Source organism: Prinia subflava, chromosome 28 (assembly GCF_021018805.1).
Source record: "Prinia subflava isolate CZ2003 ecotype Zambia chromosome 28, Cam_Psub_1.2, whole genome shotgun sequence".
In the NCBI taxonomy this organism is placed as follows: Eukaryota; Metazoa; Chordata; class Aves; order Passeriformes; family Cisticolidae; genus Prinia; species Prinia subflava.
Genome location: NC_086274.1, coordinates 3,039,232 through 3,053,855, shown reverse-complemented (window position 1 = coordinate 3,053,855; position 14,624 = coordinate 3,039,232). Strand labels below are relative to the sequence as shown.

At 38.8% G+C, this 14,624-nt stretch overlaps 1 protein-coding gene across 2 annotated transcripts in view; it reads right to left on the bottom strand.

Moving 5' to 3' along the window:
* The window catches only part of F5 (coagulation factor V), a 38,164-nt gene extending 23,677 nt beyond the window's left edge, over positions 1–14,487 (bottom strand). The window contains exons 1-8 of one of the 2 annotated variants that reach the window (XM_063419970.1): positions 14,338–14,487; positions 11,083–11,267; positions 7,788–7,879; positions 6,657–6,779; positions 5,401–5,613; positions 2,456–2,599; positions 1,299–1,520; positions 607–772 (exon numbers count right to left, since the gene is read on the bottom strand). In XM_063419970.1, the coding sequence (XP_063276040.1) occupies positions 607–772; positions 1,299–1,520; positions 2,456–2,599; positions 5,401–5,613; positions 6,657–6,779; positions 7,788–7,879; positions 11,083–11,243 (1,121 nt within the window). In that variant the 5' untranslated portion in view covers positions 11,244–11,267; positions 14,338–14,487. The remainder of the gene's footprint in view (positions 1–606; positions 773–1,298; positions 1,521–2,455; positions 2,600–5,400; positions 5,614–6,656; positions 6,780–7,787; positions 7,880–11,082; positions 11,268–14,337) is intronic. The other variant, XM_063419969.1, reaches the window with a different exon arrangement.
* Between the last annotated feature and the right edge of the window lie 137 nt (positions 14,488–14,624).

Genomic DNA, 14,624 nt, shown 5'->3' with positions numbered 1-14,624 from the left:
CCTCTTAAGGATTGTTTATTTCAGTAGAATTGATGCTGAAAAGTATTTTAGAAAATAAGCTTGTGTGCTACTTTGGACAACTCCTAAGTAATCTCGTTAATTTGGGCTCCCTGTGAGAGGCAGAAGGTCTCCCCTGTTGAGCTCTGCAGCAAAGAAAGTCACTGACATTGGTGAGAGTCCAGTGAAGGGCCACCACGGTGATCAGGGAGCCAGAGCACTTGGCAGAGAAGCAAAATTCCAGTTTCTTCAGTCATGCAAAGACATAGCTAAGGGAGCATCTTATCTTTACCTCAACTATCCAATTGACATTATAGAGAAAGCAGGACCACATGCCTCTCAGAGCTGCATGGTGAAGAGACGAGACACAAGGTTCAAGGTGAGAAAGGACATTTAGGTATAATGAAAAGCTTTTTCACTGTGAAGTTGCAAAGGTGCCAAGAGAAGCTGAGGGGTCCCTGTACTTGGAAACAATAAAAATGCAACTACATAACATCCAGTGCAACTGGATCCAACTTTGCTATTGGATACCAAGATATTCTTTCCAACTACAATTATCCTGTGATTTCCTGCTAACATTCTCTTTACACTGACAAAGCATTTTTTTACCTATCAAGGGTGTCTGGAATATTTGGGGCATAATCCCAGGTAACTTCTTCTGCAGCAATGAAATATTCCCAGGTTTGGACCATAAGGCGTTCTCTATAGGAGAGACGAATCTTCTTCACCTCTTTGTCCCCACAGTCCCTTACAGTGAGGTAACCGTGCATTCCAGCTGATGGAGAGGAAACAGGACCATGGTGATTTCCCACCTGAGGAACTCTTACCACTTCAGCTCTTTTTTACCCCCAAATGATATGTCCAGCTCTTATAAGAGAGATATTTTTCTCATTCTTTAAAACAGAATTCTGACCATTGCTGAAAGATACCACTTTCAAATGATGAACAGAAAGTATTTTCATCACATTGAAGCACCCTTAGCTGAAAGTACTCAGTTTCTCAGGAAACAGGTGGTTTCTTACTAATGTTATAGTGGTGCTTATCTGAACAGTTCACAGAGACTTGATGCTGGAATAGTGAATCACTGTTGCTCTGTGAGGTAGGAACTGCAGTAAAGCTGCAGATAAGAACATCTTTCAGTTCACCATGCACTTCCAAGAGAATGCCCTGTTCTTGGTCAGATTCTTAGTGAAATGACAAAACCACCCGAAACAGGTTAACTGTACGTTGCAAAACAGTAGAAGCCATTTGGGACACAGAGAAGGACAGCTCTACAGGTGCCAAAGTAGGGGTTTCCTTGCCTTGCAGGTGCTTTTGGACGAGAGAAGATATGAGCCACCTTCCCTCCTCAGTCACTGTCATGTTCACAGTGGTTGAGGCTCCTCCCACCAAGTTAACAGCAGAAACTCGGTGTTGTTTTTGCTCCATGGACTGGCCATTGACATGAATGGAGAAGATTTCGGGCTTGGAACTCATTCCTATCAAGTGCCAGCTAATGTTGTCATATGCACAAGCCTCTAAATCTGAAAGAGACATGACATTAGGGTTCAGAATACAAATGGGCAAATGATGCAAGTTCCCCATGCACCCTAGGTTTGAAGTGAATCTGCACTGAAAACATTTAAAAAAATTGCTGTGGTTGATGTTTGCAACAAGAGGAAGTTTCAGAAGCATGCAAATGGAGCAGATACCAAAATCCTGTAAGTCACTAAAAGACAAGTGTTTAAATCTTACCTGCAAGTGACAAACTGACTTATAACAAACTGGCAAAAAAAGGGAAAAAAACCAGTGCCCTCTTTTGGAAAGCTGACCTGTCCTTGCCCAGGGAGTGAGGGGAATGCAAGGCAGGAAAGGTAAAGAACAAAGCAAGCATCTAAACTAAAGACTGATGTGGTACCTGGTGACAGTAACTACCCTCTCCAATATTTCCTTACAAAAATACCCACTTAAGACAACCTTTTGTATTTGCTCAATGGATGGGAGAGAGATATGAAAGTTTTTTCTTAGGAGAACAACAGAAAAGCACTAGCAACAGAATAGCCCCACCACCATCTTCCCAGTCTTCTCACTTAATTGAGTTTTTTAATAACTGACTTTCCACTTTCAAGAAGTTTTGCACCCAGTATGTTCTATATGCTGTAGAACTAACAATTCACTTAATCAAATCTCTCTCTCAGCATCAGCTTGTTAAAAAATGAGGAGCTTACTAAAATTTTTTTTTAAGTTAGTAATCCTTTTCTCCAAGCAGAAGTCTTCTTAGAAACAATCTCGCTGTTCCTACCATTAATTTAGCATGACTTCCTTTCAGCTGCACAGTTTTTCTTCCAGAATTTAGATGCTCACAGACACATTTTAAAAAAGGTTGTATGCCATTTCTCCACATCCCCATTCTTGTGCATGAACAGCAACTAAAGGTAATAGTCAGTGTTCATAAATTTCACATAAGCCTGAACAGTACCTGGTAACGTTCCATCAGTGTAGCCATTAATTGTATACTTGACTGATGCCGATTTTTGCCAACTCTTGTTTTCATCAAACACGCCAAACATCAGTACATATTCCCTGTCAAAATGTTTCTGTGACCCATCCTCATTTAGACTTCCTGTGAAGGAGAAACAACAGGTCTTAATTTGAAGCAGAAATAAAGCAGATTTCCCATGCAGTTGCATGAAAGTATATTCAGTGATATCTTAGCATTCATTTAATGTATGTCAGCATGTACTGGCTGAGCCTGATCAAAACAAGGCTTAAAGAAAGCTCATAATGTGATTTTATTTCTGAAAGTACTTTTGGATTGGGTGACTACCAAATCAAAAGTCTGAAGTATTCCAGAGAAGATAAAACTCATGCAATGAATTGTCTCAGACAATTTCTGGCAATGTGTTGCAGAGATCACCATAAGGAAGGGGAGTGTCAAACACCTTCAATTCACAATCAGGTGCTGCCCTCTTTTTCCAGACTGTGAGGCAAGGAGAAAAGCGATGGCAGTCACCAGCACTGTGAACAGCACCTTTTCAAGCACTGAGGTCATCAGCACTTTTAAAAAGCTTAAAATTGACCACTCAGCAAACAACATTTACACACAAAAGACTTCAACAGACACTGTTGCACTGGATTAGTTACAAGAAACTGTCCTGGTTGATTTTGTGATACAGATGTAATTTCTGTCAAGAAGTAGAATTCGTTCTGGACATGCCACATAGAATTGATGTGATTTTTACTGATTCTTTCTGTGGATCATTCATATCAAAAACTTCCACTTGCTACTTTCAAAACATAATCTGGTCCCTCTGGATTGCAGGAATTAAATTTTGTGTACTTATTGATTATTCTACCTAGAAAAAGAGGCAGTGGAAGAAATTATCTTTTGTTTTAATTTATGAGAAGCTACAAAGTTGTGTTTTTCTTCACAAAAGAAGCCTCAGATCAACAGAGCAATTTATTTACTTGCCACACAAAGAACATCCAGGCAGTGCTTTATCTCGAAAGTTCACTTTTCATAACCTTATCACCTCTTAAATATGTCAGACCACGGGGAGCTGACCCCAACCGGCAGCCAAAAACCACTTCAATGCCTCTGCACTCCCAACAGGACAGGAGAGAATACGGGAAGAACAAAAATGAGAAAACTCATGGGTCAATAAAGATGGTCCAAAGGTGAAGGAAAGAGGGGAAAACAACAAGTAACACAGAAGAAATCAATCATCATCTCCCACAAGCTGACTGACGTCCAATCAGTCTCTCAAAAAATGACACCTTGGAAGTCAACACCCCTTGTTCTCCCCACACTGTTGCTTCCTCCTCTGCCTCCAGTTTTTATTGCAGAATGATGTTAATGGTAGAAAATAACCCATTGGGCGATTTGTTTCATCTGTCCAGATGGGTCCCCTCCCAACCTCTTGCCCCTTCCCCAGCCCACTGTCTGGGGAGGTCTGGGCAGGAAAAAGAGAAAGCCTTGACACTGTGCAAATACTGTTCAGCAACAGCTCAGACATGGGTGGGTGTATTATCAATGCTAACAAAGCCACAAACACAAAACCATATGAGCTGCTGTGAAGAAAGTAAACTCCATGCCAGGCAGAGCAAACACAGAAGTACATTGCACATCTACCAGACACAGTGCCCAGCCAAAAAACTGTGTTCAGAAATCTTAAAAATATGCATAGTGAGCCGTTTGTCTTTGTTCTAGCCAGAAACATACACCCGAATTTTCTTGAAGGTAGTGGTCACACCAGTCCATCTCAAATTCATATCCTACTCAAACTCAGAGTGCCTGAATTTGAGAAGCCTGAGAAGGAAGTAGTTTCAAAGTATTTGCCAGATTAGCTCAACCAGTATGCCATAAAATATGCATATACACAGAGACCCAGAGAAAGAAAACCCAAGAAAATTAGGAAAATAACAAGTCCTAGATAATCCTAAAAGCACCAATCATCAAAAAATATCAGGAGGAACATAATTAATACTAATGCCACTCCTTTGAGGTGATAAAAGTAGGTGTGTTCTGAATCAAAAAGGGTAGCTGTGGGTGAGGAGAGTGTCCTTGTGCAACCCACACTGAACCAGTGTTCTGTTTACTTTCAGGGAAGCTTCGAGGTCCAAGTCCATGCAGTAAACAAATTTTTTGACTCAAACTGAATCAAGCTAAATAACTCACAGCACGTCCACCACAAGGAGGATATATAATTTAGATAAACCTTGGATTTAAGGGACCAGTAAGTAGTTTACGTCCTTTACACAGTGGCATGTTGTTTCAGTTGTCCCATAAACCAGGGATATGTATCTAGCAGCTATTTACAAGTGCTACAAGACACCAGTTATTAGTAGAGATGGAATTCAAGGGTTCAGACTGCTAAAATCTAAAGTCCACAATCACATGCTAAAACTATTTTAAGACTTATAATCTGTTCAAATTTGGCCATATCTTCAAATGACTAGCAAAAGATACACTGCTCTGCAATTTTAAACCCATGTTACAGAAGAGAGTGTTCCAGGTTCTTGATCAGACAGCCTCTAAAGGACAATGGGTAAAACAATTATCTCCTGCCATTTCAGTCTCTGAAATGGCCAAACCATTTTGAATGAAGTTTTAGAAAATATTTATTCTAAGACAAGAAATTTGGAGTCATATATTTAGCAGTTAAGCAACTGAAAATGCAACCACTGCAGGCAAACGTATCTATTTATTTATGTTTTCTGCTCATCTTATAATTATAGGATGGAACTGCAAGAAAGCTGGCATTTAAAAACTTAAACATCTAAAAGAATGATGTTTAAAAAACATTTGTTTTATACTACCTGTAAAGATGTGAAAAAATAATATATCTTCTCTCATTATCATAATCATCTTTGTTAAGAAAATAAAATGTATTACCTTATAGTAGCCTTACAGCATTTCATTACCTTTCTTACAGATCAGCAATGCTCCAATCAGACCAGAGTTAAAATCCATTGCCATATTCTCATGAGAATAGTAAGCATAAGTAAGACAAGGAAGGTCAGCTTCTCTTGGACCAACTTCTTCTGATATATCCCACACATATGTGTAGAGCTGGCCTGGAAGGACAGCATCATCTCGTTTTTCTGCAGGTGATGTTCTGTCATCATAGAGGGAGCCTGCCAAGAAAAAAGTCAGTAGGGTGGCATGAAGACAAAGAGCAATTAAAATGGCAGGAATATCTTCCTACAATCAGTTCCAAAAGCTTGGTTTCATCTTGCTTATATGATATTTCAGCTTCAAAGAGGTAACTCATTACTCCAGTCGCACACTGTTGAGAGTAACTATTCCACCATCAACCTGTTTCTTACAGATTAAAGATTTCCTAGAAGTATCATCACTGCCAAAAGGTTGGACTCTTCATCAGTCTGACTAGGGTTAGGATGGGATGAAGCTTCAGCCTCTGCTCACTGATGCTCTGCAGAGGAATGCTGCCCACTCTGTCACCTCTCTAACTGTCTCTCATAAAGCCACTGCACGGGCTGGCACTGCCTTATTGCCTCAGGCCTTTTGTACACTGCACATCCACACAGTGAGCAGTAATGGCTCATGTCTGTGCCTGCCATATCCAACAGATCTGCAACATGACAAAGGGGAGACAGAGATTGAAATCCAAAATGCAAAAGGTACATGAATTAATAAGACAGTCAAACCGAACTGCCCATCACTTCCAATGAGATGTTCTGTTCAACTCCATGAGATAGAGCTGAAGAACTCCTTTTGCACCCACACAAAAAACAAAGCCTTGCATGAATTTGTAAACTGAGGGTCAGAGCTCTGGCTCAGCATGCAGGACAGGGCAAGCCAAGAAGCATGAACAATGAAACTCATGGTACAGACATATTACTGTCCATTTGGTCATAGTTTATCATCTCTTTTTGCTGGTCTCGTGAAGGTGTGGAGCAAAGCACCACAACGCTGAGCATTAAGTGCTGAGTATCAGAACAGCATGATCAGCACTGTTAGGAAACTGTGCTCAAGACACTCATATTCCTAGTGTTACACTGAGGAACAAGAAAGGAGCCAATAATGGATGTGAAGTTGTAATCCAGGATCAACAGATATTTGTGTTACACATAGCCTCAAACATTGATCTGGATCCCTCTCAGCATTTCATGTCTACAAGTAAATGAACAAAACACAGAGTTTTTGCAGTATTTACCTTCCTCATTTTTGCTGTAAATGAGGCCCTGAGGATGAATACTGACTGGTTTATCAGCCATATTTTTAAGGTGAACTACTAAAGTATCTCCCACTTCAGCACGCAGGGTTGGTCCCAGAAGTCCTGTCATTATTCAAGATAAAGAAAGACGAAAATATTAATAAAACAGTATGTTTAGTGAAACAAAGAATTTCCTCTCCCATTAGAAAATAATGTCTCTCAAAGTACAAGTTCCAAAATTAATGCAGACAATGTAGTAAAAATGCAATAAGATTTATCCATAAAAAGGCACATCGGTACTAAAGCCTGTATTGCACAGTCATAAAAGTGTCATAAATTATGTATCTGGCAACTGGCACTTAAAAATCACAGGAAAATAGTAGATTTAGGGGGAAAAAGTTATTTACAGATACAGAAACTTTATCAAAGTCTCTTTATCAAAGTTATCTTGATGTGCATTGCAAATTTCTAGGAATCTTTCACATACAATTTAATTAAATGGGTTTAGAAGATAAACATTTTATAGTTTAAGAGATTAGAGAAAGACATTCAGACACATTAAGTAGCACTCTGAATGCCAGAAGTCACAGAACAAAGAAATCTTTCAATCCCCGAATGTTACCCAAATAAATAATCAGTTCCACACTGCAAATTTATTGAGGCATTTCCTGCAAAAGATTTCAAGAGCTTGTACCCTTAGTCCCCATGTTGCAAAAATAAGCAATTGAAAAGGCTGCTAAGACAACTTTTGGCTTCTTAGTCTCTTTTCTTGTAAACTATTTCGTAAATATTTAGTTTCAGGTCATAGGCTCCTTCCATGTGAATTCACAGTGTTATCACTGCAGCTGTGCCACAAAAATATACACGCATGTGGTAAATCCCATCAGATGCTGAAAACAAAGGAAACAACTTTGTATGGTGCAACTGATTTGCAGACAGCCACATCCTCTGAAAGTCTAACCTCTCTGTGGCCTTTGGAAGCCTCGTTCCTGCACTGTAGAGACCTCACCCCCTGTGCCAGTTTGGTTTATGTGCAAATAATGGACACAAAAATACAACCTTGCTTAGGTTGCCACTGGCTTTAAATCAAGCAACAAATGAAAATACTCAAAACATTTAATTCCTGTTTACCTGCAAATGTATTTGCTGGTTTTTCTTTTTTAAAATCCACTTCATATTCTCTGTAAGAAATTTTCTTAAATACAGGATCCGAATGCTCCAATCTGAAACCAAAAGAGTTACAAAAAATATTGAAAGGACAAAGATTCTCAGAGATGCCACTGATGTTTAATATCCATTAAACATAAACATATCTCAAAAAATGAATCTTGGAAGTATATTTAATCATCTGCACATTTTGCTGAAGGCAAAGCACACAGTCAACTCCTTGTATTGTCTTCCCTTCTCCCTCCTACTCTATTGAATCTATGGTGTTCCTGAGCCAGATCATTATAGGGCGTCCCATATGCACACCTAGAACAGTTCACCACTGATTTTACTGGTGGTCTTTATGGATCCTTTTGATTCTGGGGTAAAGATGCCTTTGTCCTGTCCAAGCTACAGAGGAAGATGTCCCAACCATACTTAACCTAGAAAGCATCTGACAAGACACAGTGAAAGAAACCTGAATTTCTGTTTATTCAGCCCCATGTTTGAACTTTAAGACTCACCAGAAGGGTTTTACAAAAGCATTAAAAAAAAAAAAAGCAGGCTCCTGTCGCAGGAATGACTCTGGAGGCAAAGCTGTTCTCTGACAACAACTAAGGAACTCACAGCAAGTTAGAAAATGAGAAACACTGCAAGTGCCCTTAGGCTTGTTATGTAAACAACTTGGCACGCAGTAGACCACACAATGTTTTCTTAGAAAATATTTAGGCAAGCAGAAGGAAACCAGCACACGACACTTCTGCAATGGAAATAATGACGAGAAGAGGGCTGAAAGGATAACAGCCCTTCACATTGATTGGCTGATTTACTATAGTGTGCATGATGACTGAATCCAACAGTAATTCCACTTGCTTTCTTTGTAATGCCCTTTCAGGTATATGTGATAGTGAGGAGCTGATGGGCTGCTCCATGCTCTATTCTCTCTCTCTGAGCAGAGAGAACAGAGAGAAACCACTTCAGTAACGTCCAGAGTCCGTAAGGGGGAGATCTCTTTTGGAGGAGATCTCTTGTAACAGAATTCCTCTGCAACCCTCTCTCTCCGCTGCAGAGTCAGGCAGAAGCCACTGGTGTTTCAGTTAATGCCCCTCTCCTTAAAGTCATTGATAAAATTTTGTTTTACTCTTTGAGAGGAAGGATGGGATCCACAACCTTCATTGGCAAGAGCTGCCCTAACGTGGCAATGTTGAAGAGAGTATGCACGTAAGACTGTAGGGTAGAAGAGGAAATTTATCAGTAGCAGTAGTACAGTGAGGAGGAAAAAAATACCTAGTGCACTAACATGTCAGAAACATCACACTACACAAGCAGGTCTAGATATATAACTTTTAGGAACTGCAGCAGCAACACTGCAGGATGCACAGATTCATTTTCACTTTGTGCTGAAGTGCCTTATAAGTAAATAGCATTTGTACATGGAAACAAACCTTTGCAAGGATAATACCAACACTCAGAGATGTTAGGCATCCTTTTCTAGCTGGTATGATTGGAAAATTAAGGAAATAGCTCAGGAAGAAACAATTTTCCTTTCAGCCTCCCCTCAATTATTTAGAAATAAAATCATCAAAATATCAGAATCTTACGCTGCAGTTAGACATTCAGCTTCTACTGAAATCAGCACAAGTTATATACTCCAACACCTTTGGGATCCAAGCCATCAACTCTTCCTCAGTTTGTGTTGTGATCCTTCTTATATTTGTGTTGTGAGGTTTTTGGTTTTCTGTTTTGTTTTGGGTTTTTTTTTTTAAGTTGGTAGTTTTGTTGGGTTTTATTTGCTTGTTTGTTTTGGGTTTTAGTTAAATTTCTATAAGCTCTACAAAATTCTTTAGACCCATCTGGGATGTGACTTTCTCTATATACTTAGGCAAGGTAACCCAATAGATATTGCATATAAAATACTGCTGGGTTATCTCAGAGAACTTCAGCTGAGGTTTTTGACAGTCTTTTGAGTCTCTACTGCATGAGAACACTCCATCCACAATGGAGTTTAACCAAACAACAAGTGATGCTTACACTGATGTGCCCAGTGCAGAAGAGAATGAAGTTCTAACTAGTAAATTCACATGTCCAGGTCAATCTTCAAATGGCATCTAGCTTCATGTTCCTACCTGTAAATCCTATTTTCTTCTGTCTTGCCAGTTTGACATTATGCTTATACTAGCTCTATTAAACTTTCAAGGGGGTTTTAGAAACCACAGAAACTTTGTTATCATTAAATCTTGGGGAAAAAAAAAGTTAGAAAGTCATGATCTGAAATGGAACTTTTTCATATTATCCTGAAATGCAATATATGTTTAGAAAAAAAATCACAAAAAAAAAAAAAAAAAAAAAAAAAAAAAAAAAAAAAAATCACAAAAAAAAGAAAAAAAAGTTATCCACCTATATATAAATATATATTAAAAAGCAGCATTGTCAAAAACCCTTTTTAATGTAGGAGAACAAGTAATTTTTAATTAATGTTAATGTTTAATTTTTAGTAATTTTTCTCCCTAATTTAAACAGAACTCAAAATTACATCCAAGTTCTGTAACCTGTAGCATTGCACCTGCAGTGTTTAGTATCCTAAGGACAACAGTAGTAATAAAAATAACACATTTTATATTCTTGATTGGTGGATGCAGGTAGGCTGGCCACTGTGCAAAGCTATCTGAAAAAAATAAAATCATTCTTTTCACTTAATGAAACAGAGTAATGCTTGAGCTTGTCACCTTTACTCATCAGAACTCAGAATGTACATTTCACAAAGCTCCTGAACAACTCAGAAACTGTACAGCTAGTTCCAAAGTTCATCTGGCTCTGATTTAAGTGAAAGTGATAGTATCAAAACTGGAACATAACATTCCTTCAGTAAATTTTAAAGTCCTAAAGTTATTGAAATCTTACCAAACCATGGCTCAACCTAACATTGCTCAACATCCATGTCCCTAAAATAAATACATTAAAAAAGCTCAAGCAACCAACATTAAGCTATGCAAAAATGACAAAAGCAAGTCCTGGAGCTTATTTAAAAGAAGTGCTCTGAAAACATAAAAATAATTCTATCCACTAATGCAGCAAATAAAAAGGAGCTTTTAATATGTCACTGGCTCTAGTTCAGATTATGCTGTTTAAGTTCAACAAAGTTCCCCTTAAATGACTACTTTGGACACTGGGCTCCAAAGTCTTCCTGGGCTCTGGAATTTCACAAGAGATGAGAGACACAAACCCCTTTTCAGTCACAAGAGAGGACTGATTTCATCCCTCTTATGCTGTACTTTGTTACCTGGCCTTTTCCTCAGGCTGTGGTTTGTAGGTCCAGCTCGTGGTCTGTGCAGCTATGTAGTGCTCCCTGACCTTCACAGCTCCCGCCACAGGCTGCTCTGAGTCTGGCCACCACGAACCAAGCAGAAGCAAGAGAAAAAGCTGCAAGCAGTGCAGTGTCATGGCAGAATGCCTGTTGATGCTGCTCTGGAAGACAAGGCAGAAACCACTGCTTTTATTGCTGTTGCTGCTTCTAACTTCCCCTCAGAAATGAAATAATTATGATGCAACAGGGTAACAACATTTGCTATGCTCAGGTCATTGCTCTTCACCTCCGCCTCCCCTAACTGACAGGGATCCAACAGAGATAAAAAACTGTTTAAACTACCTTCCTTCCCCTCCTCCACACCACCTCCAGCAAGAGACAAGCACCAAGGAGAAGCAGCTTCAGCCCCACTAGGTGGTTGTGTCACTGTGTACTGAAGCAGCAGGATAGCAGAAGCAGAAGATTATTTAGATTACTTCAATTACAGGATGTTTGACTTGCATGGTTAGAAAGAAGGGGGGCATATTTTCTATCTTCCCAGAAAACAGAAACCCAGCACGTGGCTGGCACTGATGGAAATTTCCCAGGTAGATGCTACACCTCCTAAGAAATCATTCCCAGGTTAAAAATTAAAAAATACTGAAGGATTAGGTATGAGGAGCAGAATTGGGTGCAGAGCTAAAATCTGGTTTCGATCACCATGTACTGCACACCCATAACAGTAAGGCAGCCGCCTCTGCAAATGCTGCCAGCTTCAGTTTGATTCCCACTACACTCCCAAATACCTCAGGTAATAGGTAACCCATGGGCTTCTCAGTGGCACTACCAGGTCAGGCTGGAGACTTCTAACCTAGTCTTGACTAGAGGCTGTTGACATTTATCTAACAGGAAATGATTAGGAAAATAACTTTTGATATGGTAATTACCAATGTCAAATGTATTACCAAGAATGTTTCCCTGCTTTTGCCAGTGCTAAGAAGTTGGTCAAAACAACAAGTAAATTGTTGATCATGTTTCCACACACTCAATTACTAGAAAAAGAAAAAATCCTACCTATTTTTTGGGTGGCCAGAAAATGCAAACAACATTTTCAATAATGTTTTCTTAATATTTTAATGAAAAAATTACCTAACCTCCCAAATCAAAATAACTCCACTCCAGAACTAGACAAAAAGGACATTTAATTTTGGGGTACTTCAAAAGAAAACCGGATAAATTCTAGGTTTGATAGATTTTTTTTTTAACAGCAAAATGGCCTAACTGGTAGCTTGATTAATTCTATCCAAACTATATGGTACTTAGAAGAAATAGGGAAGATGACTAAAAAAAAAAAAAAAAAAATCTATGAAGACCAACAGCCAAATGCTCACTACCAAATTTCAGGATCATTTGGTGCATAAACCTGAAAACAATTGTGCTCACTTAAACAGCACATGGCTATCAACTTCATGGTATATTTCTTTAAACAAATCTTCATGTGATTCTGTGTAATAAACTAAGTGTTTGTGTTTGCAACTTCCATCATAAGTAGGCTTCTAATAATTTTTCCTTTTAATGAAAAGCTAAAATATTATAGGCTAAAAATTACTACTCAGATTACATGATTAACACCCCCTGCTTTGTGTCTGTGAGCTGGGAATCATCAAAGCTGACAGAAATTGGTTTCTTCTCTTTCATCCATTTCCAGGAATTTGGGAGCTGTATTTTTAAAATTTCTTAGTCAATGCATGACTTAGTATAACTCTAAAGGTAAGAATTTTTCCTAAGTGTGGCTGATCATATTGAGAGTTTTAAAGAACAGTATCAAAGTGCACTAGATACTTTCCATCAAGTTACATTGGTTACCATTTGTTACCCTTCTTTAACCCTTTAAGAACAAGAAAGCCAATACTGGCTGCTTGCTTATTTTCTCCTCATATTTTAAGTATCAATGTAAAATTTACCTGCCTGAAACCATCTGCATCAGCCTTAGGGTTTTTTTTTCTTTTTTCTTCTTTTATTTGAGCTATTCCATCACATTGTATCCTCTAAGCTTTATGAAGTTTCAGTTTTCTGAAAATCATTACTAATAATCCAAAGAGGTTTCCTTCTACTGATCATTAATTCCTAATATGTGCAATTATATCCTGTCTGACATTGCAAAAGTCTAATACATACTTACAATTTTTTTAATTAACATTGGTTGATTGCAAGCTATTACTATTAGTTCATGACAAGTAACTTTAGAATATATTCTTTCAGGCTGGAGTCTTCCAAGACATTTTGTAATTTTATTGGTTATTCATATATTTAGCTCTGATCTTTTTTTCTACTTCACAACACTGCACATGCTGCAAACTTCATATTTTATCCTCACTGCTTGCCGACATGTTCAAGAGTAAATTACAAGTCAACAAGAGCATCAAAAAATCATGTGGTCAAAAGCCATGCACGAAGGAATGTGGGTCCAGTGCAGACTGGCAAGACAATCTCTGCAGCACAATGAACAAGGCTATTCCCAAAACAAAGTAGTACCTTTGGGATGTACTGATACTGAAATGCCAAATGAAATCAAGCATGGAAAGGGAAGCCTGAACTGTTATCTTTTAATAATATGAGCAGGTCTACATCTTCCAGCTGGGCAAAATTATTGTCTGTTCTGACACCCAGTAATGACAGTCCCGATTTCTTGTTATGCTACATGTGAAAACATACTAGAGGTATACTTGCAGTCCTGCTCTAAATGCTGACCTGTAAAATTAATTGGCAGTGCCAGTTTTCCACCTAGGCTGGGTAAAATAGCCTAGGCTGATTCTGAGCAATCAAGAACAGATCCTCAAAAAGAGGTGTAAAGCGGTGATATGCACCTTGATGCACATAACAAATTAGGATCCACAACAAACTTGGTTCTATTTCATAAAAAAAAAAAAAAAAAAAAAAAAAAAAAAAATACCCTAAGTGCCAGCAAGCAGTCATATCCTGATGCCTGCCATCAGCTTTCACAACTGGTGACAGAGAGGGAGCTAGCACAAAAGAAAAGTTGTACAACAACAGTTGTGGAATTGGTTGTTAATAATGGCCTAAGAGAGATCTCTGTCTCATTCAAACACACCAATCAATGCACAGCAGCCCAGCGAGCATTCTTTGTTCAGTGCAGGGTGAACAGGCTTCATGGGCAAACAAGGAGTTAATTATTGAAGCAGCAGTGAACATGTGGTTCTGAAGTGGGTAAAAAACAGACGGGGCACTTACCAAATCTGCCAGGCACAACTGGGAACAGAGGCCATCAGCCAAGTATCTTCACTTCTGCAAGCGGGTGCTAAAGCCAAGAAAGGTTAACCTGTGAAACAGCTCAGTTCAGAAGCTGCAAGCAGATGTGCTTTGCCAAAAAAACATGAGCAGGCAAAAAGAAAAGATGGCAAGAGAAACAGAGGCTTTCTTCCAGAGAACAAGTTGCACAAAAGAAGATGTATGTGTTTTGATGACAGCCCACACAAGAACACACTGTGAACACTCTTAAGGGAAGGCAGGCTGCGTGA